This window comes from Cryptomeria japonica, chromosome 4 (assembly GCF_030272615.1).
Source record: "Cryptomeria japonica chromosome 4, Sugi_1.0, whole genome shotgun sequence".
NCBI classification, from domain to species: domain Eukaryota; kingdom Viridiplantae; phylum Streptophyta; class Pinopsida; order Cupressales; family Cupressaceae; genus Cryptomeria; species Cryptomeria japonica.
The window spans coordinates 103,775,076-103,802,206 of record NC_081408.1 but is presented as its reverse complement, the minus strand read 5'-3'; the positions used below and the strand labels follow the sequence as shown (position 1 = coordinate 103,802,206).

General features: G+C 37.0%; 1 protein-coding gene across 1 annotated transcript; it reads right to left on the bottom strand.

Annotated features, from left to right (window-relative positions):
- Positions 1–985: 985 nt before the first annotated feature.
- LOC131032888 (small ribosomal subunit protein uS7) lies at positions 986–26,581 on the bottom strand. The gene is made up of 5 exons (XM_057963988.2): positions 26,413–26,581; positions 24,226–24,330; positions 1,840–2,111; positions 1,489–1,692; positions 986–1,356 (listed from the first exon to the last, which is right to left on the bottom strand). The coding sequence occupies exons 2-5, from the start codon at positions 24,289–24,291 to the stop codon at positions 1,302–1,304; spliced, it is 597 nt and encodes a 198-aa protein (XP_057819971.1). The 5' UTR covers positions 24,292–24,330; positions 26,413–26,581; the 3' UTR covers positions 986–1,301.
- Between the last annotated feature and the right edge of the window lie 550 nt (positions 26,582–27,131).

Genomic DNA, 27,131 nt, shown 5'->3' with positions numbered 1-27,131 from the left:
CAATTCTCTAGTACCAACAGGCATTTGCCCCTATTCGTTTTTGAGAAAGATAGACTTGTAGAACTTAGTTGAGAGATGTTTTGCACCTTTCATAAAAAATATGATATGGAATATGCACTTGAGGTATAGTCAACTTTATTAGGTTGATATGTGTTGTGCATAACACTTCAAATTCAGAACTTCCTGTGGATTTCATTGAGTAGTACCAGTCACATGGATGGAGAAAGACAGAAATTGGGCCCCTTCTAAAGATTTTTTTCCGAACAGAGAACAAGAGTACATATAATTGAGAAAGCCAAATCTTAAAATTCTAAAATAGTACTTGTGATTTTACTGACATGAAACCAAAACCTTGATAAGATAAATGATTTTCATTTAATTACTTGTGGACCCAGCATGCATTAATCTCCACATTCCCAACCTATATAAATAGCACTACTGACGAGCATACATGTGTAGGTCTACATATGAATCCTGCTTTTGGGGATCATGTTACATTGTAGATAAAATGAAGGAATTCTCACAGGAAATGCTATGTTTCTTTATCAATTTTATTTTTTCCACTAGCACACCCCCTTGAATTGCAGGGAGTCTTGAAGTATGATACAGAGGTTGCAGTAAAGCAGCTTTCTGCTGAATCAAGGCAAGGTATTCGCAAGTTTTTGACTGAGATAGCTCCGATCTCTGCAATCAAGCATGAACATCTTGTCATGCTACATGAGTGTTGCATGTAAGGACATCATCAAATTTTGGTGTATGGATACCTGGAGAGTAATAGCATTTGACATCTTATTTGGTATAGCTTTGTTCTTGAGAAATATTGTTTGATTGTTTCCTCGCTTGGGAGATTCAGCAATACTTGAAAAGAAGCAAAAACTGAAAGTATCAATGAAAATATTTTGGTTTATCTTTTAAGATTTTTGGGAAAGTATCGTGCAACAATTTTTATGTCAATTTCAGGTCATACTATGATTCAGCATCAAGATAATTTAAACATATTTGCCAATGTTATCATAATGATAGATCATGACGTGTGTTCCAAAATATTAATGTAAGAGATCATACACAATTTTTGTCAACGATTTTGCGAAATACACACAAAGGGGCCATGGTATAGGACTGGGAATGTAATTTTTGCCATAACCAATACAAATTGAGTTCAGATATATTTTAGCTGTCTTTTCAAATTTGTGATTTGAAACATAACATTTGCTTTCAAAATTTTTGCTTTTAGAGTTGCATTAAAAGCTGTAGACTAACAATGGAGATACAAGTACTCCGGCTGAAGGTAGCTTGACAAATCAACGATTTGCCTTCGCAACCCTTTCAATCTCATCTTTCTTCTTAATTGCGTAACTGCACAGAGAAAAATTTTGCAATCGCATATATCAAATGTCAACTTAACGTTACAAATCAGGAAAAAATTACAGCAAGCCTAAACGCTACCTACATCAAAACAATCATTGGCAGCGGAAAAAAACACCAGACCTGTTTGACGATCCCTTGGCAGCGTTGATAAGCTCGTCTGCAAGACACTCAGCAATTGTTTTAATGTTTCGGAATGCACTTTCCCGTGCACCAGTAGTAAGAAGATAGATTGCCTGATTGACACGTCTCAGGGGAGATATATCAACTGCTTGTCGTCTTACAACACCTGCAGAACCAATTCGGGTTGCATCTTCTCGTGGACCACTGTTAAATTTTACACAGATTTAATAAAAAACCGTCGTGATGCACGGTTGCTAAAAAACCACACAAAAAAAAATCTTAAGCACATTAAAAGAAACAGGTGCAGTTAACTAAAAACTGGATTCCAATTAGTAAGTAGATTAAATTTACCTGTTGATAATAGCATCAACAATGACCTGTATTGGGTTCTGGTCAGTAAGTAAATGAATAATTTCCATGGCATGTTTTACTATTCGCACAGCCATTAATTTCTTTCCATTATTTCGCCCGTGCATCATCAGAGAATTTGTCAACCGCTCAACAATAGGGCATTGTGCCTTTCGGAATCGTTTAACTGAATATCGTCCAGCAGTATGGGGAACAAAAGTAGCATGCTTTCGTGCCGAAACAGCTATGTAATCTTGTAGAGAGAAGTCACTAACCTGCAACCCAAAAATATGCACGATTCTCAGATTTTAAAATCCAAAAAATAAACACAGTTAGAACAGGCATTTAAACAATTCCTCAAGACACAAGCCTAGATCAAACTTAACAGCCTTATAGATGAAAAATCAAAAAAGAACGACAACCAGAGAATAGTACAAATTTCTATAAGCTAGCTATAACCAAAACAAATCTAAATTAAAAATGGCTCATAAAACATATTCAAAATTAAAAGGAAATTCCATTGAAATATATAGATGTATAGGAAAGACAATCCAGCAGAAAGTTGAAATTTGCATAGCTTTTGGATGGCATTGCCTCAAAACCATTCAAAAAATACTGTGGAGAAAGCTAGAACTTAAAAAGACTACATTAAAACGCTCTTCCAAATGGCTCATAAAATGTATTAAAAAATGAATGTAAATTAATAATCCATTGAAATATATTAAAAATGATATCTTCCAGAACAATAAACAGAAGCAAGATGAAAGGCTGAAAAGCAATAGGACTATTTCATAAGCAGCTCCAAATAAAGAAGATGACGTATGAAATTTTTAAATAGAGAATATCTCTCAAAGAGACCTGGTAGCCTATTTCCCCCATTAGCCTAAATAGTCATAATGAAGTCTTTTTGAGCAATTACAAGACTTTAAAAAAGGGGGTTTGAAATTTCCTTCTAAGCAGAGTTTTGATTAAATTTATCGTTTGCTAAATGTTTTGAGCACTTAATAAGGCTTCTAACACCATATCTTTGTCAAAGGGGCATTCAAAACCTTACTAACCACGACCAAGTCCACATTGCAAACACTTTGCATCAATGATTATCCATGTGCAAGAGCTTAAAGAAAGCATTTTTGCATGAGAAGAGTTTGAGTTTGAAATGGACAAGTTACTGTCATGCCCCCACCTTAATAACATCTTCCACACCGTCCTTAATAAGTTCAAATGTAGGTATTTGGAAAATCATTTTCTTAACAAGACTTCACAATTTTCGATGGTCTTAAGATCAAAGAAATTAATTTATCAGGTAGTAATTATCTTCATAAAACAGAGACGAAGGCAACAATTCTATTACATCGAAGGCTAGCACTCTAAAATCGATGCATAAACCTAAGTATCTATAGCAATCCATATAGGTAACAATGCAGCGAATAGATTAAGGGTTATGTAAAGCTCTATGCTTATGTTAATACGCATTATTAATGCATTAATGGGGGTGCAATTACAGTAGCAGATCATTAATTAAAAGGCAAAGGCAACTTACCAAGAGTCACAACTTTTGCAAGGGTGGTAACCATCAAAAAGACAGAACCCTCCAGCATCAATTGGATGATATACATACAGCATATCAATCATTCGAAGAGAAATAACCATCAAGGGGAGCAAGGAAGAAAGCAATTGAAGAAAGAAAGATTCAGATCTGCAAAAGGGAAGGCATCAAACCAGACAACAACCACACACCAGTAATCAGATTAGTTCAAGTTGTTATTAATTTGCAGGCAGTAGCATCATTATTCAGTTGTGGTATGCATGGATAAATATATACGTTCGATATGTATAGATGGTATATGTGGCACTATAAAGCACAATTCTCTACATATTAATTTATGATAACATAATATCATAAGAAATAATATGGATTCTGGAATTAAGGGAATACAAGGAGGGAGAACGGCTATAGATTCCTCAATAGGCACACCACGTCATATGAGATGGCAACAGGCCACATGAGGCCAAGAGAGATGGGATATCCACTCTTGGGCCTAGGTTAGGGCCAGCCTACTGTAGCTTTCCCCCCAACCTCGGCATTGATTGACTGTTGAGATGGATTCAAGGGAGTCTTGATCATAAGAGTGTGAAGGAGGATGGCATGATGGTAGGATTCCTCACTGGTTACACCACCTCTTATGAAATGACAAAAAGCCACATGAGGCCAAAAGGGATGCAATATCCACTCTTGGGCCTGAAGTAGAGGATCTCTTCGAACACCCTATCATGTTTCCTTATCCTAATCCTTTCATGGTTGTGTTGACGTGTATTTCATACACAATCATACACAGAATAAAATACCCAAAGGCATCTTATCCTCTCTTGAATAAAGTCGCTAACTGCTGAAGATTTCGCAAGAAGGATCAGTTAGGATGACTCCAATGTTCTTTTTGGTAGGGTCTCTACGTGTGGATAAGCACCAGTGGTCGTTGTGATTTGCTGTGTCCTCAAGGGGCCTTACGTTGCCGAAAATTTTACTAAACTAAAGAAGCTTTTACAAAAAAAAATAACAAAAGGATAGGGTTTGCAAGAGGTCTAATCTAGTCTAACCCTAAGAATGACTTCATGTGGACAAGACTTGGCAAGATTCTACCAACTTCAATTTTGCCATAAAGTAACAACTCAATTGAAATTGATGCGATCTTCTAAGGTAACAAATGGTTCTTCAACACATCAAAGATTAAAGACACTACCACGAAGGTACATATCCAAGATACAATAACGATTGAAGGTTAAGTGATTCGAGTATTCTCCAGTTGACCACGCAAGGCGTTCCTACAATCAGCAAGAAGCTAGTGGTTTGGAAAGCGAATCCTACCAAAGATCAAGTCCAACACTTTGTCCTTCGAATTAACACACTACTTTGATTGAGAATGATTCAAGAAAATTGAACAACCATGAAGATAACCAAGAAAATTGCAACAAAACACCATAACTTCAATATTTCATTGATTTCAAAGTCATCATGTACAACAATTGTTTGAATTCTTTCTTCAAAGCTCAATCTTGCTACGAAAGTAAATTGCTTCTAAACTCTAATCTCTCTAATACATCAATAATCTAATCTTCTTCTTACATCTAATTCTTCTTATCTAAATGAAATGAAATGAGGGTATAAATAGCATCCTCAATTACAATGAATGGTCCAGATCAAAAGCAGATCAACGGTCAAGATCATGACACCTAAACCCTAGTTAGGGTTTGTTACAAAAGTTCCCCTTTTATTGCACAACATTAAATGCATAGCCAATTATTAAATTTGGCACGAAAATCTAGGAGACATAAACCAATGACAACTAAGGTGCCATGTCATCTATAACAACCTCTCATCTAGAATCTTATTCCCTTTCCAATTCTCTTTTTTAGCATATGCAATGAATCTTGACACGATTCCTTCGATCTCAGCAATTGGAATCTCGGGAAGATTCTTCATTGTTTCTTCCAAGTGGATGACCTGATCAAATGCATCTAGAAGAGCTGCGTCCCATGTAAGTTCAAGTTCTTTAGTCTTTTCAATCAGGAGCATGGTAGCAAACATCTGGTCCTGTTGCTCATCTGTGATATTAGCGTCCTTGCAAAAGATGACCTTGATTCTATCCTCCAATTCCTGCAAATCCACATCTGTCTCAACTTCGATCCTCCTGCCAAGAATGATACGTAGTACCTCAAATACTTTGTCCTGGATCGGGTTGATCACCTCCTCAACATGGCTACATCTAGTACTGATGTCCTCAAAGAGAACTTCCTTCATCTCGAGTAAGGTTGACCACTGAAGCAAACTATGAGGTCCTCCATCCATGATCTTTTCCTGTGCTAAGACCTTCCTCGATGTTTGTCTGATTACCTTCAAGACAGGAATGATAACCTCTTTGGTATGAGCAAAAGCAGCTACTGTTATCATCAAATTGTGGATAATCTCAAGAACCTGGATAGCCCTATGAATAGTCTTCATCATCCTTGTTGTAAATTCTACGGCAACTATATGAGATTTGTCCATCCAAGTACTCATATGTTGGACAATACTCCTGAATCTCTCTGCCTCACCAATTGATTGAAGGGGAAGTGCCTGTATGGGTGATCTTGCTGGATCCTGACGTCCTAAAGGTTGATTGAGATGGCTGAAATATGTTCTCCATGCACCAACCTCTCTTTCAAGCTTCCTATTCTTCTCCATTTCTTCCCTAAGCTTGTCTTTCAAGGCCTCAAATGAATCGGTGGCATCATCTAGTGTCTGCTCGGCTGTGGATGGACCTAGCTCAAATGTCTCTATATCATATTCCTCTGCTAAGATCTCACCTTCATACTTGTCCACTGCCGGCGTAGCTATCTGCAATTTTCTGGATCCAGTTTCATCTCTAATCATCTTGGACATCTTGGTAGCCTTCCTCTTTTCTGTCACTTCCTGGGAATGAATGTCCGACAAGGCTCTCCAAGTCAATTACATTGTCTTCGTCTTCAATCATGATCACCTTAGTCTTCTTCTCTGGGAGGAGATGTTACTTCATTATCTTCCCCATCTTCATGCAACTCATTGTCTTGAAGAGATCCACCTGTTGCCTGTCCTTCTTTATCATTTTGTACCATTGACTCCATAGAATCTTCCACTTCAAGTGTCCTCTTCTCAGGTCGAGAAGATGTGTCGGATGAACGATCTCGGTTGGCCCCTTGCTTCTTCTTGGAAGATTCTCTCTTTTCAGGTCTCTCTTTCCTCTTCGAGCCTCTTGGATGGAGATCGCCTTCACTTGCACTTCGAAGGTTGCCTTCATTTGTATTTCTGGGATTAGGATTACCTTCGCTCACACTAGCTCCACCTTCGGCTGGTTTCTCTTCCAAAGTGAAAGTCATAGCTATGCCTTGCTCTCTCAACTTCTGATGCTGCACATCAACCCATCTGCGAGTACAAGACAAGACTGGAGCCATCAAAGCATCTAGATCCACGACCTCAGGCTCATTCCAATCTAACTTTACTGATTTGCTTTCTCGATCATAGGATGACTGGAGATGTCTGCCACTATCCTGAGCTTGGTCGGCCACTCTGTAAATCTTGCATTTCCTGATGAAATCCAAAGGCAATCTAGAATGCATCTTTCTTTTCACTTCAAGATCGTCTAAGAGATTCATCATAAAATCTTCTATCTGAAATTCATGCTTAAACTTCCTACCGACTGTCTCCTCTATATATCCATGTGGATCAAAGCTTTCTCTCAAGGCAAAGGATGAAAAAGAATACAAAGCTAACTCCTTCTCTGCGTCATCCATGGCTAAAGCATTAGGACATACCTCAACTGAATTGCCTAAGATGATAGGTACAGGAACTCCATTTCCATGTCTGTGTCTGAATGCCTTCGCATAGGCTGCCAACTGTCTTGTTACCTCAAGTAACACTATTCTGTCTGTCGGATATCTCGGCAACATGTATGGAGGTGAAGGACATCCATGAACTCTGATATAAGTAAACTTCGGAAATTGGATAAACCAAGCATCGTACCTCTTTACTAGTTCCTGTGCATCCTGTGATAATATGTTGTGAATCCCACCTTGCAACGTCCTCGTGATGTTCATCGTGAAGGTATCATTAACTAACTTGTAGTTGCTTCCTGGCGGATGATGCAAGTGGACATAGGAATCACAAACTCTGACCTCGCCGGGTCCTCTTCCAATCACTCCTCTGTGAGGTAGTCCTGCATACTCAAAGCTCCTAATCAAAGCATATATGACGTATGAACTCATGTGGAAGGACTTGGTAGCCTTGAGTCTCCTCAACTGTACGTCCAAGCAATGGCTAATCATTCTGGCCCAATGAATTGTTCCTTTTCCCTGAACTATCACCTGGATAAAGTAGAACATCCACCTCTCAAAGTAGAAGGCTCGAGGAGCCCCTGTGACTCGGTTGAGCATTGTAATCAAATCTCTGTACTCCTCCTGGAAATCGATCCTATGTGGTGTGTTCGGTATCTTGCTCAGGCGAGGACGACTCTTGAGTAACCAGTTCTTGTTGATGATGCTTAGGCAAGCATCTGGATCATCTTCGTATATTGACCTGGCTCCTTCTATGCTCTTGTAGACCATATCTCTGTGCTCTGGAAGATGGAAAGCTTCACTTATAGCCTCTTCTGAAAGATAAGCTAAAGTGTTTCCTTCCTTGGACACGATTGTTCTGGATTGAGGATCATAATGACGAGCACACTCGATCATCAACTCATGGCATTGTACTGCTGGAGGGAAGCCGGCCGCCTTAATGATGCCACTTTCAATTATTCTCCGGGCGACAGGTGATGGCTTACCAATGTAGGGGACCTCTCGAAACTTCTTCGTGCTGAAGTTGCCCAAGTTGGTATCTCCAATGTTGCCCCATTTAGACACGATCTTGGTCTCCACTTCTTCGGTCTTTTGATCTTCCTTCATGAGAGCTGGACGACTGGTGGATGCTCCCGCCTTCGGGTCGCCATACCTACACAACATTTCATAATAAGTAACTAGATATTGCAATGCATAACATAGATTAGATTAAAGATTAATTTTAGGAAACTTCATGATAAGTCCTTGAGTTATCATTTCCTAAAAACGATTGAGCTACTGGAATTCAAAATTTCAAAATTCAAAATTTGAAGCTATGACGATCAAAATTCAAAATTCAAAACAAGGGATCTTCGCCATACCTCACTTGAGAGTTTAACTCTAATATGCAAAAAAGAAGAAAATCGCCTAGGCAAAATTCGAAATTTGGTGGCTTCAACGTGATCTCTCTCAAGCTAGCAACCTCGCCACCTTTGGGGTCTTTGACGTAGTCTTGGCAAGTTCGCCTCACTTGAAACTAAGCTCGCACTCCCCTTTGATAATGCTTCGTACCTTCCTTTTGGATAGAAACTCGCACTTCCTTTTATGAAATTCGCTCCTCCTTATCTTCTCCAAAATCGCATGTGAAAGATGATAAAATGATAATGTGAAAATGAAAATTTTCACCCTCCTTTTATAAGCGCTCACCTCTCATTTACCTCTAGGCCGACTTTGCCAAAATAAAGAAATTAAAATGATTTTTAAATAAATAACAAAGGCCGACTTTTATAAAATAAATCCAAGCGCTTCAATTTTTATAATAATAAATTAATTAATTGCCTTTATAATTAATTTTTTCGATTTTTAAATAGGCAAAATTAATTAATTAAATATCCAAGCGCCATTTTTTACTATTTAAAATAATAATTAATTAATTAAATGCCATCGTTTTTTTAATTAATAAACTCGATTTTTAAATAGGCAAAAATTAATTAATTAATGTTTATGCGCAATTTTTAAATGCTACTTAATTGAATTTTCAAACTTATCGATTTTTAGCATGTAAAATAAATTCAAAAAATGTTTGCTAGCGCCAAAATTAGAGAAGGTAAAGACACAAACCATTATCGCTCTGGTCCCTGACTGAGGGACAAGAGCGAGTTACCATTTTGATCTTGATTCTTGTGCCTTTGACGTTTGAAACCATCATCTTCATGTTGAAACTGGCATTTTTGCTAAGAATTTCAAACTTGATTAACTTGGTTTTGTGGATGAGTGCCTTTTATGACCATTATCGCCCTGGTCCCTTGGTGAGGGACAGGAGCGAACTTTATGCTCTAGCCAACTTTTGCTATCTTTCAACCTTCGCTTCTTGTTCATTGCCTTCCAAACGATATCTTCGACCTTGGCCTTGTCACGATTTTGAAGGAAAAATGAGTGATTTGATGAAAATCGCCCTGGTCCTTGACTGAGGGACAGGAGCGAACTTTGTCTCCTTGTTCAAATTGATCACCATTTGACGTTTGGTTTCCTCTCATATCATCTTCTCAAGACGCCTTAGACCTTGTGCAACCTTGTACGTCCTTGACTTGGAGTGATTTTTGAAGGAATTAGCCAGTATGATGATTATCGCCCTGGTCCCTGACTGAGGGACAGGAGCGAACTTGAGCATCCTGGGCTCAACCTTGTTTGTATCAACTTGCAATCGCTTTCACTATGAAGAATGAGGTCCTTTGATCTCTTTTGGCCACTTGAAACTTGATAAACCTTCAAAACTTAAGCCTTCATGAAGATTTCGCTCTGGTCCCTGGGAGAGGGACGGGAGCTACACTGAATTTCGCCCTGGTCCTTGACTGAGGGACTGGAGCGAACTTGGGCTTTTAGTACAAAATCTTCATCATATTAACTTGTAATTGTCTTCAAAGTGCAAAACGATGCCTTTTACTCCCTTTCAAACATTTAAAATGTGAATGGCAACTTAAATTTGGCCTTATTTGAAAATTTCGCTCTGGTCCCTGCCTGAGGGACAGGAGCGAATTTAGACATTTTAGTGCAAATCCTTCATTTTGGCGATCTTCATAACTTCGTCCTTCGTCAAGACGCTTCAAAATGTCCTCGCCTCCTTGTATCCTGACTTGGAGTGGTTTGAACTTGAATGGAAGGCAAGATAATCATCATTTCGCCCTGGTCCCTGGCTGAGGGACAGGAGCGAATTTGCATTTTCAAGCTCAACTACACTTTGCCAACTGCCAAATTTATCTTCAATGGTCTTGTTATGTATCCTTTCATTCATCTTTGGCTTGGAATTTATTCAAACTTGGCAAGAAATTGACCTAAGGCAAAAATCGCTCTGGTCCCTGACTGAGGGACAGGAGCGCCTAGGCCAATTTGAGTCCCCTATTGATGTCTTGTAATCTTCAATTTGTATTCAACGGGTTCATTTCATCCTCCTTTCTTGCTTCAAACTCAAAACTTGCTCAATCTTCACCCAAATTTTGCCCTATGAGGAATTTCGCTATGGTCCCTGGGAGAGGGACGGGAGCTACACTGAATTTCGCCTTGGTCCCTGAATGAGGGACAGGAGCGAACTTTGCATTTTTGGTCCGTTTTCCTTCACGAAGGCACTTCAAGTTATATTCAATTGATAAAACATATCTACTTTGATCTCTTCAAATCGTCAAGTTGTTCAAATCCTGCAAGGACAAGGCAATGTTTGATTTTGAGCTTCGGTCCTTCACTGAGGGACAGGAGCGATTTTTACTCCTGGGACATTTCCACGCTTGTGAAATTCTTCAAATTATATTCAATGGAAAGATTATGCCTCCCTTTATCACTTCCACTTTGAAATTCGTTTGGATCCTGCAAGGACAGTAAGATTTTTGAAAACGAGCTCCGGTCCTTCACTGAGGGACAGGAGCGATTTTGCTCCTACAAGCCAAAATATCATGATTTCGGGACTACAATCACTTCACAAGGCAAAAACAAGACCTTTCCAATACCCAGGATCACATATCAAAATTTTCAAAATTTGGTCAAAATCATTCAATTGGACAAAATTCGCAATTTCATCACTCACACTTAGACAAATTTAGACTCTTCATTCAAAATTCCAATTGAAAATAGACCAACTCACTTAGCCTCTGGCGAATTCACTTTATTCAAAATTGCATCCTACGAAAGGAAGCTTGAAAAACTCTCAAGATTGACTGGACTCTGGCCTAAAAACGACAAAATAGAAACCCTAAGGCTTGACCCTTAAATCCAGACAACTAACAAACTACCAAAACCCTAAAAAGCAGAGAAAAAGAACAGGCAAAACGAGCAAAAAGAAGGGGCCCCCATTTGCATGGGGCGATGTGTGAAATGGTCACAACAGGTTGGAACTCCATTGATGAATTAGATATATTATATGTTTATATTAATGTCCCTAACCCTCATAAAAGAGACCTACCATTTTGATATGGATAATGTTCCTAGTAGGAAAGATCTATTTAATGGACTATGATTTTGATGATTATCTAACATGATTATAGGGTTTCAACCAGGATCTATCTTGTTCAACAATTTAAGTTGGTAAATAAAATCACTAACTCTATTCTATTTCATGTTTTACTTGGAATTGTGATTTTAGGGCAAAACTTAACCTTTAGGGTTTTCATATGACAGGTCCCAATTCATAAGTTTTCAGGCTTTCATGGTGCAACCAAGGCAGCTAAAAGCCAGGACAAGGGGTTACAAGTATAGCCATGCCAATATGCATCTCCATTGTACCTGTTTCCAACATGGGAAGGGCATATGACTCTTGCTTTCTTTACTAGATTCCATTTTGAGAGTTACATTACAGATAGCATGACACGTCAAATCACCCATGATGAGTGAAGGAGCTGTTAAAACACATGTATGAGCTCTGGAAGTGATCACTTTATGTTCATGCAAGGACATGCACGTAGAGTTTTACGGACAGGTCTGTTTCGTATAAAACCCTTGCACTCGAGTTGTTCAATGTTGTTTGTTATTTATTAAAAAAACCTTCCAAGTGATGGTGATGCTTTGCCTTTGGAGTGTAAAAGGAGAGGGTTTTCTTACAGTAAACGGTAAGACCCATCTTGCATTGTGTCACACTGCCAAGAGTCATCAATCCTTGTCCAAACCCTTTACCATGTCAAAGGGTTTTGTCATTACACTCCATTGAAGTAGATATTCCTAAAAACCTTAAGAAAAATGTCAAGGATTTGCCAATAAGCCACTGATCTATTACCCACTAAACAATGCATGGAAACTGTTGAAAGATTTTGCTGTTACCAAAACCCTCATAAATCCCTGCACGTATCCCTATTACACACAAACAATGCATGGAGTGGGAGGCTGTCAACAAGAGTTCTAGTCATGATGAGGATTTGAATGAGGTAGATGATGAGTGCTTTTATTGACAAGTCCATTAAGGAAAACCCTAGAAAAGTAGCTTTCAAAATAGGGATTATTGATGCATTATTGTTCTAATGTTTTATTGTATCCTTTAGGAACATATAGCTTTTCCAAGACTGCATTGAAGGTGACAGAATATAAAAGAAGGTTCAAAAGAAAAAAAACAAAATAGAGTCACAATCTATACCTATTCTACAAATGAATATGCAAAACAGCAACTAGAAAAAAAAGGTGAAGGTAATGAAAAGCGGTGATATTTGGAGAGTTCAAAAGTTGAAAAGTAGGGTATGTAACAAGAGAAATGAAGAAAAGGCAGTTTATTGAAATGCAAGAAGAAAAAGTGGATCAAGTCACAATGTGAAAAGCATAGCAGACCTGGTACAAAGAGGATAACACAGTCATATACCTGTCATAAAGCAAAGAAGATGTAGAGGCAGCATTTTATAAGAATGTGTTGTCAAAGTTGCGAAGTAGGGTATCACAGATAGAAAAGATCAAGGCAGTGACAAAGTGGTATGGAATTAAATAATGCATTGAAGACAATGAGATCAAGAATAGTTAATAAAGTATGTACAAGCTACATTCTTCAGGAGGACAGTCCTTGTAAAGGGCTACAAAGGGGAAAGCAATATGCTTGAATACAGTACAGAAAAGCCTTATAGATTTAGAATGAAATAAAAAATCACCATGCTTATGGTGATCGTGTGGTTTTATAAAGGTAATCTTCACAGTAAGTGGGTATGAGAGTGCCATGAAGACACTCTTACGAAGAGATACAGGGTGAATGTACCAAGCACATACAAGAAAGAGACTATTCACAAGCAAAAGAGGACAGCAGGGACCACGAGATAAAGAGAATAGATGGCAGTCTTGACCCAAGCAAGTGGACATCCCTATGGCAAATGGCAAGAAGAGTTCCTAAAGCATGCCAATGATCGAGGATGTTAAGAAGGGGCTATAAAATGAAAGGGGGAGCTATAAAATAAAAGAAAATTGATGAGACTCCAGCAGTAGTAAAAAGAATACACTCTTTACATTACATTTTATAAAGCAGTAATAAGAGTCATAAAGGTAGCAATATTGATATTAAACATCAATGGTTAATAATGAAAAGCGTTACAGTGATATCACTGTAAAGAAAAAGATCACAGTCCACACGGTGAACGGAAAAAAAAGAAGTGGAGATGCTTGGTGCATTTTTGTGATGGTAAGTGTATCGGTGTATAAAGAATTTTAAGACAAAGGACAGTCATGGTCCAAGGAATAATATGGGCCTCGAAGGGCTACAGTGAAAAATTAATTGAATAAACAATCGGATAACTTTATTCAACTATAGAGCCCTTTAAATACGCAATTACAAACGATGATGTTTCTTTTCCGCTCCTAAAAAATAGAAGCCAAAAATAGAAAACTAAATAAAACAAATAATACTCTCATGAGCATTAAAATATTAATTAAATAAAAATTAAATATTCTAATACCCTCCCTTAATGGTCATTCTATCTAGTAACTACCCTATAGAAGACATTGCAGGTCTTTTGATCACAAACGAAAAGAACACTCTGTTGCGGCGACCCTCTTAGGATCTGCGAAGTGTTAATGATCAAGAATACCAGAATCCATCCAACCTAATGTTGGGTAGCCAAATTGAAACCTGAAACCATGATTTTGAGGAAAAATCGGCAAACCCTCCAAAACTGAAGATACAAATCATTTTTTGTGAAAAAAAATGGTAAAAATCCTAAACAGGAACTATAACCCTGAATTAATTTTTGAGAAAAAAATCGAACAAAACCTTGAAATGTCTCGTGACAAAACACCAGTCATCACGCGGCAAAACACCAGTCATCACGCGGCAAAACACCACTCCCTAATTTTTTGAGGAAAAATCAAGCAAAACCCTCCCATGATTTTTTGTGGAGAAAAAGAAAAATCAGAAAACCCAAAAATAATTTTTGTGGAAAAAATTATCAAAACCCAGAAATAATTTTTTTGGGGGGAAAAATCATTAAAACCCGCCAAACTAATTTTTTCCTTAGGGATAAAAAATTATAAAAAACCCAGGAAACCCTAGACATGGGTTTGAGATCACCAAGAAAGACAGACCCGCACAGTAATACTACCTTGCACCAAAAAAAAAACAGCAAAAAACCTGTAGCCACCGCTGTGCAGAAAAATCATGGACAAAAACCGTGCAAAAACCCTCGAGAAGAAATCGCGCCAAAGAGTTTTTGTCGTTGCTGCCGAAAAAACATGAAAACTCTAAAAATAGCGGCCAAAAAACCATCCCGTAAAACATGTCGCCACACAAAAAAAAAACCCGACACAATTTGCAGAAAAAAAACGACGCCCAAAACAAAATAAACTCGCAATTTTGGAAAGACAAACAAAAAATCAGCGCCCAATAAATACAATTTTTTCCAGCAAACCCTAACTGCGAACATGAACCAGACTTATAATTCTGGAATAATATTCGAGGTAGGAAGGTTACGAATTTTTAAAAAAATTACCAAACCCTAAAAAATCCCATTGACCAGACTTATAATTCTGGAAAAGAAAAATAAACCCGACACAATTTGCAGAAAAAAACGACGCCCAAAACAAAATAAACTCGCAATTTTGGAAAGACAAACAAAAAATCAGCGCACAATAAATACAAATTTTTCCAGCAAACCCTAACTGCGAACATGAACCAGACTTATAATTCTGGAATAATATTCGAGGTAGGAAGGTTACGAATTTTTAAAAAAATTACCAAACCCTAAAAAATCCCATTGACCCGCTCTAATACCATGAAAAATTAATTGAATAAACAAACGGATAATTTTATTCAACTATAGAGCCGTTTAAAATTTAAATAGGCGATTACAAATAGTGATGTTTCTAAAAAATAAACAACCGCTCCTAAAAAATAAAAGCCAAAAATAGAAAACTTAAAAAGGCAAATAATACTCTAATGACCATTAAAATACTAATTAAATAATAATTAAATATTCTAATAGTAGCACAGAGAAGTATGAGATACTCAGTATTCTTAAAAGTGAGGACAGTCCTTAAGTTTGATACCACTGGTTGAGGATTTATTAGTGCCTTTCCAAGGGTTAATACATAGCTTGATGTATAAGAGAACAAAGAGAATGGCAAGGTTCTGACCAAAGTTTGAATGAAGATCAAAACTTGAATAGGTAATTAAAGACCCTCTAAGGCATAAGGAGAAAGAAGAAAAGGTAAACTTGTGACAGTCCAAAAGAAAAGCAAAGTTAGTGTTCACCATGCACGAGCAGAGAAAAGATGAGCAGTGATAGAGTTATGTTGAGAGATGACAGCGATAAGCTTTTCGAAGGAAAACTTATTGTCTATCCCCATGTTCCATGAATCCTTCTCCATACTTCATGGGACTTGAGGCCTAGTGTACTATCACAACAAGGAAGGACTTAATGAACAGCAGCATCAAATGATAAAGGGGTTAAGTTTTTTATGTAGCCATGTGGTGGTATGTTCAAAAATCAACTTGACAGTTTCAAAAGGGACAAAGTTGCATTTCAAGGACCATTAGATTTCATGCACGAGACAGCAAAAAGAACTATCATAGTCAGCTACCTGGCAAAAAGGGGTTACAAGGGATTTTTAAGGCTATATAGGCACTGTGATGAGTGAAGTGAAATATGCGAAATCTAGTGGACAGTGCAAAAGTCTAGTGATAATATAGTGCAAAAGATACACAAGGATAGCCCCTTAAAGAATATGGCAGTTTATGATTCTAAAAAATGAGGTGAAAACACTGCTACAAACTATAGAACAGTAAGCATATGAAGGCCTAACGACCTTATCACAAAGACAGTTGTAATGTCCTGTTGTGACGTTTTCACACATCGCCCCATTGCAAATGGGGACCCATGTTTTTTTGCTCGTTTTGTTCGTTTTCGCTTTGTTTTTTTAGGGTTTTGTTAGTTTGTTAGTTGTCTGGATTTAGGGTCAAGCCTTAGGGTTTTAATTACCGTCTTTTCGGACCAGAATCCAGTCGTTTTTGAGGGCCTTTTGAGCTTCCTTTTCTAGGATGCAAATTTTGAATGCAATGAATTTGCCAGAATGGTCTAATTTTCAATTGGAATGTTGATGCAGAGCTTAAATTTGTCTAAGTGTTGAAGATGAAATGTGAATTTTTGTCCAATTGAATATTTTTGACCAAATTTTGACTTTTTTGAATTTTGATCCTGGGCATTGGAAATGATTTGTTTTCGCCTTGTGAAGTGTTAAAATGTGTAAAATCTTGTTATTTTGGCCTGTAGGAGCAAAATCGCTCCTGTCCCTCAGTGAAGGACGGGAGCTCATTTTCAAATACCTCATCATCCTTGCAGAGTCCAGACAAATTTTACGTTTGAAGTGATGGAGAACGACGAGATCTTTCTATTGAATATAAATTGAAGATTTTTATGAGCACAGAAATGCCTCCAGCAGGAAAATCGCTCCTGTCCCTCAGTAAAGGACCGGAGCTACAATTCAAATTTCGCCTTGTCCTTGCAAGATTTCGAGAGCTTAATGATTTGAGGACGTCCAAGGGAAGATGCTTTGCCAAATGAATATAATTTGAGATGCAAAAACGAAGGAGAATGACCTATAATGACCAAATCGCTCCTGTCCCTCTCCAAGGGACCAGGGCGAGGTACCTTGTAGCTCTCGTCCCTCTCCCAGGGACCAGAGCGATTTCCTTCATCATGCAAAATCCAGACAAAGGTCAAGGCAAGTTTATGTTCAAAAACAAGGAAAAACATGAGATAAATACGTTGAATATAAATTGAAGATTTTTGGGACGTCCATAACAGTGCTAAATGCCTAAATCGCTCCTGTCCCTCAGTGAAGGACCGGAGCTACAAATCCAATTTTGCTTTGTCCTTGCAAGATTTTAACATCTTGACGATGTGAGAAGGTCCAAAGAGGTACATTTTATCAAATGAATATAACTTGAAGTACTGTCGGAGAGATCAATAGGGTAGCAAGTCCGGCTTGAGTGAGGTCCTGATCCTGAAATTTGGCTAAGTCTGGAATGCCCTGATCCTGAATTTGACTAAGTCTGGAAACTGAAAAAAACCTCCAAAAACTAGATTTTGCAATATAACTCCTGGAGGTCTGAAACCACTCTCAAACATCCTGAAAGTATATATGGAATATAACTTAAAGTATAAGAAAGAAGAAACATAGAAGGAAATGTCACTTATACTTAAATGTTATATTCCATTAAAATTGTCCTGATCGAGAGTGCGAAAAGTCAAATTTCGCTCGTGTCCTTCTCCAAGGGTCCAGAGCGAAATGCGCTCGTGTCCCTCTCCAAGGGACCAAGGCGAATCGCTCGTGTCCCTCACCAAGGGTCCAGAGCGAAAATGCTTAGTTGAGCCATTCCTGACCTTGTTTGGACGAATCGAGACGTCAAAGGCATGGTGAAGGACGAAATGAGCATGATAGAACATCCAGACTTGATCAAAAACAAGGAAATGATGAAGTTTTGCCTAGAGGGTCAATTTCGCTCCTGTCCCTCACTGAAGGACCAGAGCGAAGTTCTTCATAAGGTACGATCTGGGCAAAGATCAAGCAAATTTTATGTTCGAAGGCAAGAAAGGAGGTCAATCGAACCCGTTGAAGACAAATTGAAGATTATCAAACGTCAACAAAGGACCAAAATGCTTAAGTTCGCTCCTGTCCCTCAGGAAGGGACCAGAGCGATTTTTGTTGTAGATGATTTTCTCGCCAAATTTCAACCGATCTCAAGGCATGAATGAATGAAAGGAGGCATTGCGAATCCGTTGAATATAATTTTCGAAGGTGATGAAGTGAAATGAGGCCCACAAGAGCAAAATCGCTCCTGTCCCTCAGTCAGGGACCAGGGCGATGAGGTACGTATCTTCCCACTTTTTTCATTTTTGGGCGCTAAACAAATATTTTTTAAATTTATTTAAATGCTAGAAAAAAATCGATATTTAATTAAAAGCATTTAAATAGCGCATGGTATGTATTTATTAATTATTTTTTGCCTTTGTAAAAAATCGAAATTTATTAATTAAAAATAAAGGCATTTAATAATTAATTATTAATTTAATAAAAATCAAAAGGGAGCGCTTGGGTTTATTTTGTCAAGGTCGGCCTTTATTATTTATTTAAAAATCGTTTTAATTGCTATATTTTGCAAAAAGTCGGCCTAAGGTCAATATGAAGGTGAGCGCCTATAAAGGAAGGTGTTTATTTCATTTTCACATCATCATTTATCATCTCTCATATGCAACTTGGAGAAGGCAAAAGAGGAGCGAATTTCATACAAAGGAAGGGCGAAATTATCATTCAAGAAGAGGAGCGAATTCAATCAAAGGTGGTGCGAAACTACTATCCAAAGGAGAGGCGAACTTGAAGTTTCCATTTGAGCGAAGTTGCCTAGGACGTCAAAGACATATCAAAGATGGCGAAATTGCTAACTTGAAGAGGAAATCACGTCCAAGACTTGAAGGGTGGCGAAGTTGATAAGAGGAACGTTCTTTTGAAGATCACATCAAGACCATCTTATTTCAAATTTCGCCTAGGCGAATTTTATTCATTTTGCATTTTAGAGTTAAGCTCTCAAGTAAGGTATGGCAAGATCTCTTGTTTTAATTTCGAATTTTGATTGTCATTGCCTTAATTTTGTTATTTTGTTTTTCCTTAGCTCAGTCTTTTTTAGGAAATGATTAATAAAGGACTTATCATTAAGTTTCCTAAAAAATTGCTCTCTAATTTATGTTATGTATTGCAAAATCATGTTACTAATTTTGAAATGTTGTGTAGGCGTCAAATGGAGGTCTCTTCAAGGAAAATCAAGCCGGATCAAGGACGGTCTTCGCCAGGGCGGTCTTCGCCAGGACGATCAAGCCAAGACAAGGGCGACCTCTTCCAATCCAGCGTTCCAAGGCGAGGTACATCATCTTCCTGCACATCAAGGACGCAAGGAGTTAGAACAAGGGCTCGTTGAAGAAGCAAAATAGATCCAGAGGAATTAATTAAAGCAAGTTTCTCAACAATATCAAGATGAATATCCACCAAGTTCCAAGTGTCAAATGAGGTGGCGTCCTAGTCATCATTTCTCCAATCAGTGAAGTCCATCTCAGCATGTCCAGATTCAATGTACTTAACTCATGGAAGGTGGCACAAACTCCGATGTACCTACCCCGGCTATCCATTGGTCGATTTTTCTAAAAGGGACATGTGTCCAAGCAATACAATTTTATCATTGGTCAAGCATTAAATGTTATGTAATGGTTGTAACAAACCCTAATTAGGGTTTTCATTGTAAAATCTTGGCCATTGATCTTGAATTGATCTAAGCCATCAAATTGTATTGTGGGCACTATATAAGCCCAGGCATTTCATTTTGTAAAGGTGGAATTTTAGAGAATTAGAGAGAGTTGTAAATAGTTGAAAGTAGTTAGAGAGTAGAATAGGAGGACAAGCCAAGAAATTGTTGCCATTGATTGTAAACAAACTCCATTTTCATTGAAGTAATGGTGAAATATGTCGTTTTCTTGCAATTTGCATGGTTTCTTGTTGAAGTCTTCAATCTTAGATGGTAGATAATTAGATGAATGGAGGGAATGTGATTGATTGATGGTGGAATTCATACATCCATACTACTAGCAGTTTGTTGATTGCAGACTTGCCTTGCGTAGTCAACTGGAATCATTCAGCTTAAGCTCAATTTCAATTTGTCGCCTCTTCATTGATATGCATCAACTTGGATGGTATCTATGCCTGCGGTGATGATTTGAACATCATAAAGCTCCCTTAGAAGATCGCACTAGTCTTGTGTAGATGTTCCATTGATGTCAAAACAAGATCTAGTTAGAGTTTTGTCAAAAATCAAATCATTGCTCCTACATTCTTAGTATTAGGATTAGATCCTCTCTTCGCCCTTCCTTTTTCATTTTTTCAAATCTAAGTTAGTAAGAGCCTGTGTCCAGCAAAGCAGATCGGAAGTTCAATGTAAGTCCCCTTGTGATTCCAGCAAATCACATCATACCACTGGAGCTTGTCCACACGTGGAGACCCCACTAAAAGAACCTTGGAGTCTACCTAACTGATCCTTTACGCGAATCTTCAGCAGTTAGAGACTATTTTCTCAAGAGAGGATAAGATGCCTTTAGGTATTTTATTCTGTGTATGATTGTGTACAAAACACACGTCAACATGTCCCCAATATTAAAGTTACGACTCGTTAAATTAATTTATATTAAATTGTCAAAAATAAATAAAAAATTCAAACAATGACTTAATATCAATTAATTTAATAACAATAAAATAATAAATTATTATCATGTTACTTTATTAATTACATTTCTCCAAGTCGGCCTATCTTCTAGATACTTCCTGGAGACCTTTGTAAGGGGGTTCCTGGTGATGGATTGCTTATGCTTTAGGATTTGATATGATAATTGGTGATTTCTTGGGACAAAAGCCTTCAGGAGTTTGACAGAAGGGTTGAACCAAAACCTAGCTCTTACAAAGACGGAGTCCACCACTAAGCTAAATTTGTGAAGTCCCATTGGAAACAAATTTAGATGAGTTCTAATTGCCAGATTTAATATTAATGTGGTGTTTGCTTTGAGTTTATATTCTGCGTCTGGTATAATTATATGAGAATACTATTCTATTTTACTTGGCTGATATGATTGAAGTTTGGCATAAGGTGTTTATGAAGGCTATTAATATTTCCGGTTGATAAAGTGATAATATTCCTATCAGCCCAGGCAAAATTCTTTAGGATTCAATCATAAATGGTCATCTGAAGAATAAAGTTAGGAGCAGGACTATTGTTATCCGATTAAAATTTATTTATGAGCCCAACCCTTAGTTAGCTTCTTCCTGAGACTTGCCGCAAGTGTACAAGAACAAATTTATAAATAATATTGACTCAAACAGGTGTTGCTTCCTCTATGGTAGCCGATTTAGCAAAAGTTCATATTTGTAGGGTTGATTTCGGGAAAATAAGAAAAAGTTCGATCTCCAGCCGAGACGTTTTATTTCATCACCGAATCATTAGAGGAGCTTGGAATTTGCAGGCTTCAATTATCACTGGGCACATATATTACTTCCGAGGCATATAACCTTCTGAAGCCTTGGTGCACACAGGAAATCTGGTGTGAGGCGCAAGGGCAGAAAGAAGAAATCGCAATCACATTCTAGTGGATAGCAGAATAGTGGGAGATATCTAAGGTTGCAATTCGGTGACACTCTAAAGGCACCTGAATCATTGCCATTCAGGAACAGTCCGCATATACACTGGGAGTCGCATCATGCTCCAGCTGCGAATGAGAATTAAGGCCAGTCATGAATATAGATGTGATTGCCAGGTCAGCATAGAGCGATCATCTGTAACAGAGAGTCTATATAATTGTCTTCCGCATGAACAGAATGATATTCAACTATTGCCTGGGCAATTAATCCTTATTTAATCTCTCTGTTATTTGATATAAATTGCTGGTTACTGCAATTGCAGTAGTACCTGGTGAAACAAGAAAGGGGATTTGTTTGATACTATATTGCCACTGCTTCTCTACTGAAATTCAATATATAAATATATTGCCAAAAAGATTTCTTTGAGAGCAAATAATTTAAGGTGGACCTGGGATATTTTAACAGTCCAAGAATTACATGAAAGAATGATCATCAAAACTTCCAAAGAACAGTCAAGGGCCAAGAATCGCATGCAATGTGGCCGTCTTAACCAAGAAAGGGACTGCCCAACAGATGAAGGACTGAAAAGTGGCAACAGGATGCATGTACAAGGTGCCACTCACAGTCAACAGGATTGTTATTGCGCACATTATAGTCATGAGGTTTAGTTGAACTAAAAAGATTAGCGGAAGGATAAATCAGTGAAAGGATCATACTTCATTGGCCAAAGGACTATCCAAGGATCAAGTTCAGGGCACATTAATGGCAGTAAATGAAGTCAAGTGAAGAAGTAATAATAGCATGGGCAAAAGGACTATCCAAGGATCAAGTTCAAAGCACATTAATGGAAGTCCATGGATCAAGTGATGAAGTAATAGGAGAAATCTACTAATGAAGCCAAGACATGACAAATGTGTAGATTTTAGTTCACTAAATGGTGAGAGAATGAGGATAAGGAGGCATTAACAGATGAAACATGTGACAAAACTTGTACTAAAACTTCTCTCACACCTTGGAGACTCTTTTATTGGAGACTCTTGATCACTTTAAATTTTAAACTTTAAACTGGTTTTCAATGCACTCTGATCATGGAAAGGAGTTGCAGCGGTCAAGGACAAATAGAAGGGAGGGAGTTTTTGAACATGTGGAAAGAATATAGGGCAGTTTGTGACTTGTCCAAGTAGTTGAGAAATTTTGGGAGGCAGTTTTGACCCAGTGGGAGCCAGTTGAGAGCACCTGGGAGCTGATTGAAGGGCACCACCAGTGGATGGATCAAAGTAGTAGACTTTTCTTCATGAAACCATCTTTGGAGCATTTTAGAGGCCTCAAAAGTAGGGACAATTCACTGGACGCCAAAGGAGGTTTTGACCAAGCAAAGTAATGTAACACTTGTCTTTGTTTAATTATTTCTTAATCACATGTCCTATCGTTTAGCAAATTGTTGCACATTATAAATCACAGCCTTAGGCTTCTTTTTATGTAGTTCTTGCTGTTTTAGGCTGAGATTGTATTTTGAAAACCAGTTCTTTCTAGTTTTGTAATGGCAATAAGACTCAATTTTCAGATATGTACAACTATTTGTAAACACCTTTTTATTAATAAAGCAAGCATTTACCTTCTCTAATCTGCTTCTGTGTGTGTACACGTGAATGATCGACGTATTATTCTGTGACTTTATGCAGATAGTTTAAGTATGTCTCATTTCTTCAACACTTTATGGAGAGATAAACATACCTTATACAAGTTGTCGGTTATGTCATTAGTTTGATCAGCTTTCTAGTTGTAGAAAAACTGATTTTTCCTTCTAGAACTGAAGAAACTTCAACTATCCTATGAAGTACTAATGTGTAAGTACGTCAAAACCTGAGCTGTGTAAGGAATGAATAAGGATACGGAATTCAATGATGTAGAAATTTCCACAGACCCCAGATATAGTATGGGTTTGGCGTATGCATTCATACAAATATTAAAAAAATAAAATCAAAATACTCAAAAACATAGCACAACCATTCCAAGGCCATAATTTAAGATGATTAGAATAGCAATTCTAGTGATAGTGTTATCATTTATACTCCCAGCTTTTTAAACTCTCAGCTTAGAAATTAGCACAACTATTGCAAGGCCATAATTTATGACAATTAGAATAGCAATTCTAGTAATAATGTCCTCATTTAAACTCAAATCTCAAGTCTAATAGATTACGTCAAAGAGTCAAGATTTTGCCAGTTTAAAGTATTAATCTTGAAAAGTTCACTATATGCACAGAAGATCATAATTAGCACAACTATTGCAAGGCCATAATTTATGACAATTAGAATAGCAATTCTAGTGATAATGTCCTCGTTTAAACTCAAATCTCAAGTCTAATAGATTATGTCTAAGAGTCAAGATTTTGCCAGTCTAAAGTATTAATCTTGAAAAGTTCACTATATGCACAGAAAATTGTATCCTTACCTCAATATCTTCAAAAGTCCAACGATTAAACAATTTCACATCTGGCTGTGCTAACGTGGCTGCCATAGTTGCTGCTCTGTCTCTCCCTCTGCTTCTTCTTTCCCTCTATTCCAGAAAAACCAAGTGAAGATCAAAGTTAAGAGAATTTGTACCATACAAGAAATAAATCCTTAATCCACATGATATGAAAGAGTATTTTGTAAAGGGAAGCATTGTGAAATATTGGACTAGAATAGGAGACTCGTAATGGTGAAATTGGCATACTTGTGTTAATTGTTTCACAGCTAGATACCTATGATGTCATTTTATTATATAAGATAATGCAAGTAGTGATTTTGTGTGGTTTATAGTTAAATATTAATTTATGATGATTATCATATCTTTTATGTTGCTTACACTTGTAACTAGGTTGCAACAAAAGTTGTCTTTGTCCTTGTCATTTATTGTTGTCAAGATGGTACCATGCGATTTCCCTCATTGTCATGATGGAAGGTTTAACATGGTTTAAATAGCTGGTATGTTATCATTGTAAGTATTTCTTGAACTTAATAAGTTGCTACCTCGGGATAATTCTCTAAGCACTCATAATTGATTTATCTAGAACTAGGATTCTAGGTGTAAAATTAAGCTATTAATCGTCACTATTTAACTTTGGTTAAAAGGAATAAGTATTTTGAAATTTATATATGGAGTTACATTATTCTAAACAAGGAATTATAGTAAGAAATTGCCATTAAAATGTTGATGTAAATAGTCATCAATTTTCCCCCCAGAATGAATTGGTATCGTTCCAAGGAACATATAATGGTCAAGGGGGAGTATTAAATTGAATATTTGCATTTCTTTTGAACGTAAATATTAAATTTTACAAATATGTTGGATTTAAATAAACGAGGCTACAATTTTAACAAATAGAATTACAAATGACTGATGTTGAGTGGTTAAGGTTTGTGTATTCAAACTTACAAGCTTGAGTTACGAGGGATGGAGTGGTATGCAGCAAATAGTGTTCAAGGCATGCAATTTGGTGATTATCAAGATTTAATGTAATTTCAAATAACTTGTTTTGATTACTTCATATCATGGCGCATTGACAATGGCAAAAGCGTGCAGGTACATAAACGGTCAATGGGAGGATGAGAGGATCACTAAGACCCAAGGTGAAGTAGCACATTAGGTTGTTTGAATGTAGAGATAAATCATAAATGTTATTTCCAAGTGTGCAACAGATAAATTTAGTGTTTAAAAGCTTATTTGTTTGAGAAGATGTTTAAGTGTTTGGTGAGTGCCATGAATGTGTTGGAAAAAGTGTAACCCGTTGGCAACTTTGTAAGCAATTTTTGAGAGGTGTAAAAAGTCAAGATTGAGGTCATTAGGTCATTTTGAAGACCCTAACGCAAGTACTTAGGATTAAGGAACGTGTGGAGGAGGTTAAAAGTTACTTTGGGGTTACATTTTGGGAGTTCTAGTGGTTGGTTTGGAAGAACTATAGGAGTAGAATGGAGTGAGGATACAAGTTCAGTTTCTTATGTGTGGTTGATGTTGGGAGGTAAGTTTGTTTGCCTTATCATTCTTTGTATACCTGCAATAAACATGAGGTGGCATATGTAAGGAGATCTTGTTTTGTTATGGGTGGCATGGATTGTTTTGTGCTATACCAGTTTATGTAATGTGCACCTGGTTTTGCCTGAAAGTTAATTTTAATGCCTGGATGTGCTTTCCTTAAAACTGAATATAGTTTTAGAGTATTACAACCATAAGAGTGGGTAAGAAATTTGTGTGTTTCCTTGTATTGTTTGAGATGCCTTCTGTTTGTTGGCGATCCTCTTGGCTCGAGGTTAGCTAGAACCTCAAATGGTTTCATGATGCCATTTGGTTGGCTGGACATTTTCTCTCTATTGGCGTACTCTTAGCTGCTGGCTTAAACTAGTAGTTTTAAAAAGACAGGTTCTTCTTGCAACAAAGAAATTTACCCCTATTTCTGGAAAAGTTGCAGGTAGAAGACTAGCTGGAAATGTTTGTATAAAATGAAATGTGTATTGTTCATGTTTTGATAAGGGAAATTAAAATCAGTATAAACAAACCCTCATCGCCCAGGTTGAAGAAAACATATAAGTCAAAAAAAAACATAAATGTATTGCGTAATAGGAAATAAGAAAATGAAAATTAAAAGTGCCGCAAGCAAACCTCCTGATCTCGACACGAAACTGATCTGTTCTTTACCCCAGAGACTAAGCGAACTTGGTCGTTTTACCAGTCTGCAAAAAAAACTAAGCGTTTAGGTCACCATGAGAATTAGGATTTATTTATATTTCCCTTGGGATGTCCTGCAGTCAATGAAAGAAATTAGGTTTTCGGATTTAGTATTTAACACAGAGAAAAACTAAAGTTTCCCTGTAAGAAACTAAAATTTTAAAATAAAATTAAAAAAAAATTATATAAAATATTTTATTTTAATTACAGTTTTGCAACATTAATTATAACTTTCACTTCAATAAAATAGTATTAATAATTAGAATATAAATATTATAGTGAAAATATACAATTTTTCTTAAAAATATAATTTAATTTAAATATAAAATCTTAATAATTATAATAATAAAATCAATCTTAAATTTAATTATTGATTATTAGTTAAGATTATATATTATTTTTATTATATTTATGTAATATTAATTATAATTAATCTTAATAAAATAACTATTTTTTATCGGTAATGATTGTTTTATTTATTAAATTAAAATATTAGGATTTAGCCTAGCTAGAATGAGGTGGGGCTACAATTAGGGAGCCCCCTCGCTTGACCAACAAAGCACCAAAGTGTGGGACCCATTAATAGGTCAAAATCATATACTAATATTATCTCCACCCCTATCATGTGAGAGAAGAAGCATATTGAAGGAGCC

What these genes read in the sequence shown, in the direction of transcription:
- LOC131032888 (XM_057963988.2), bottom strand. Translation starts at nt 24,291, where the DNA reads ATGGCAGCCACGTTAGCACAGCCAGATGTGAAATTGTTTAATCGTTGG. An exon ending in GGACTTTTGAAGATATTGAG is followed by an intron (nt 2,112 to 24,225) that starts GTAAGGATACAA and finishes TTTGGGTTGCAG; the next exon opens with GTTAGTGACTTCTCTCTACA. An exon ending in GTTGATGCTATTATCAACAG is followed by an intron (nt 1,693 to 1,839) that starts GTAAATTTAATC and finishes AAAATTTAACAG; the next exon opens with TGGTCCACGAGAAGATGCAA.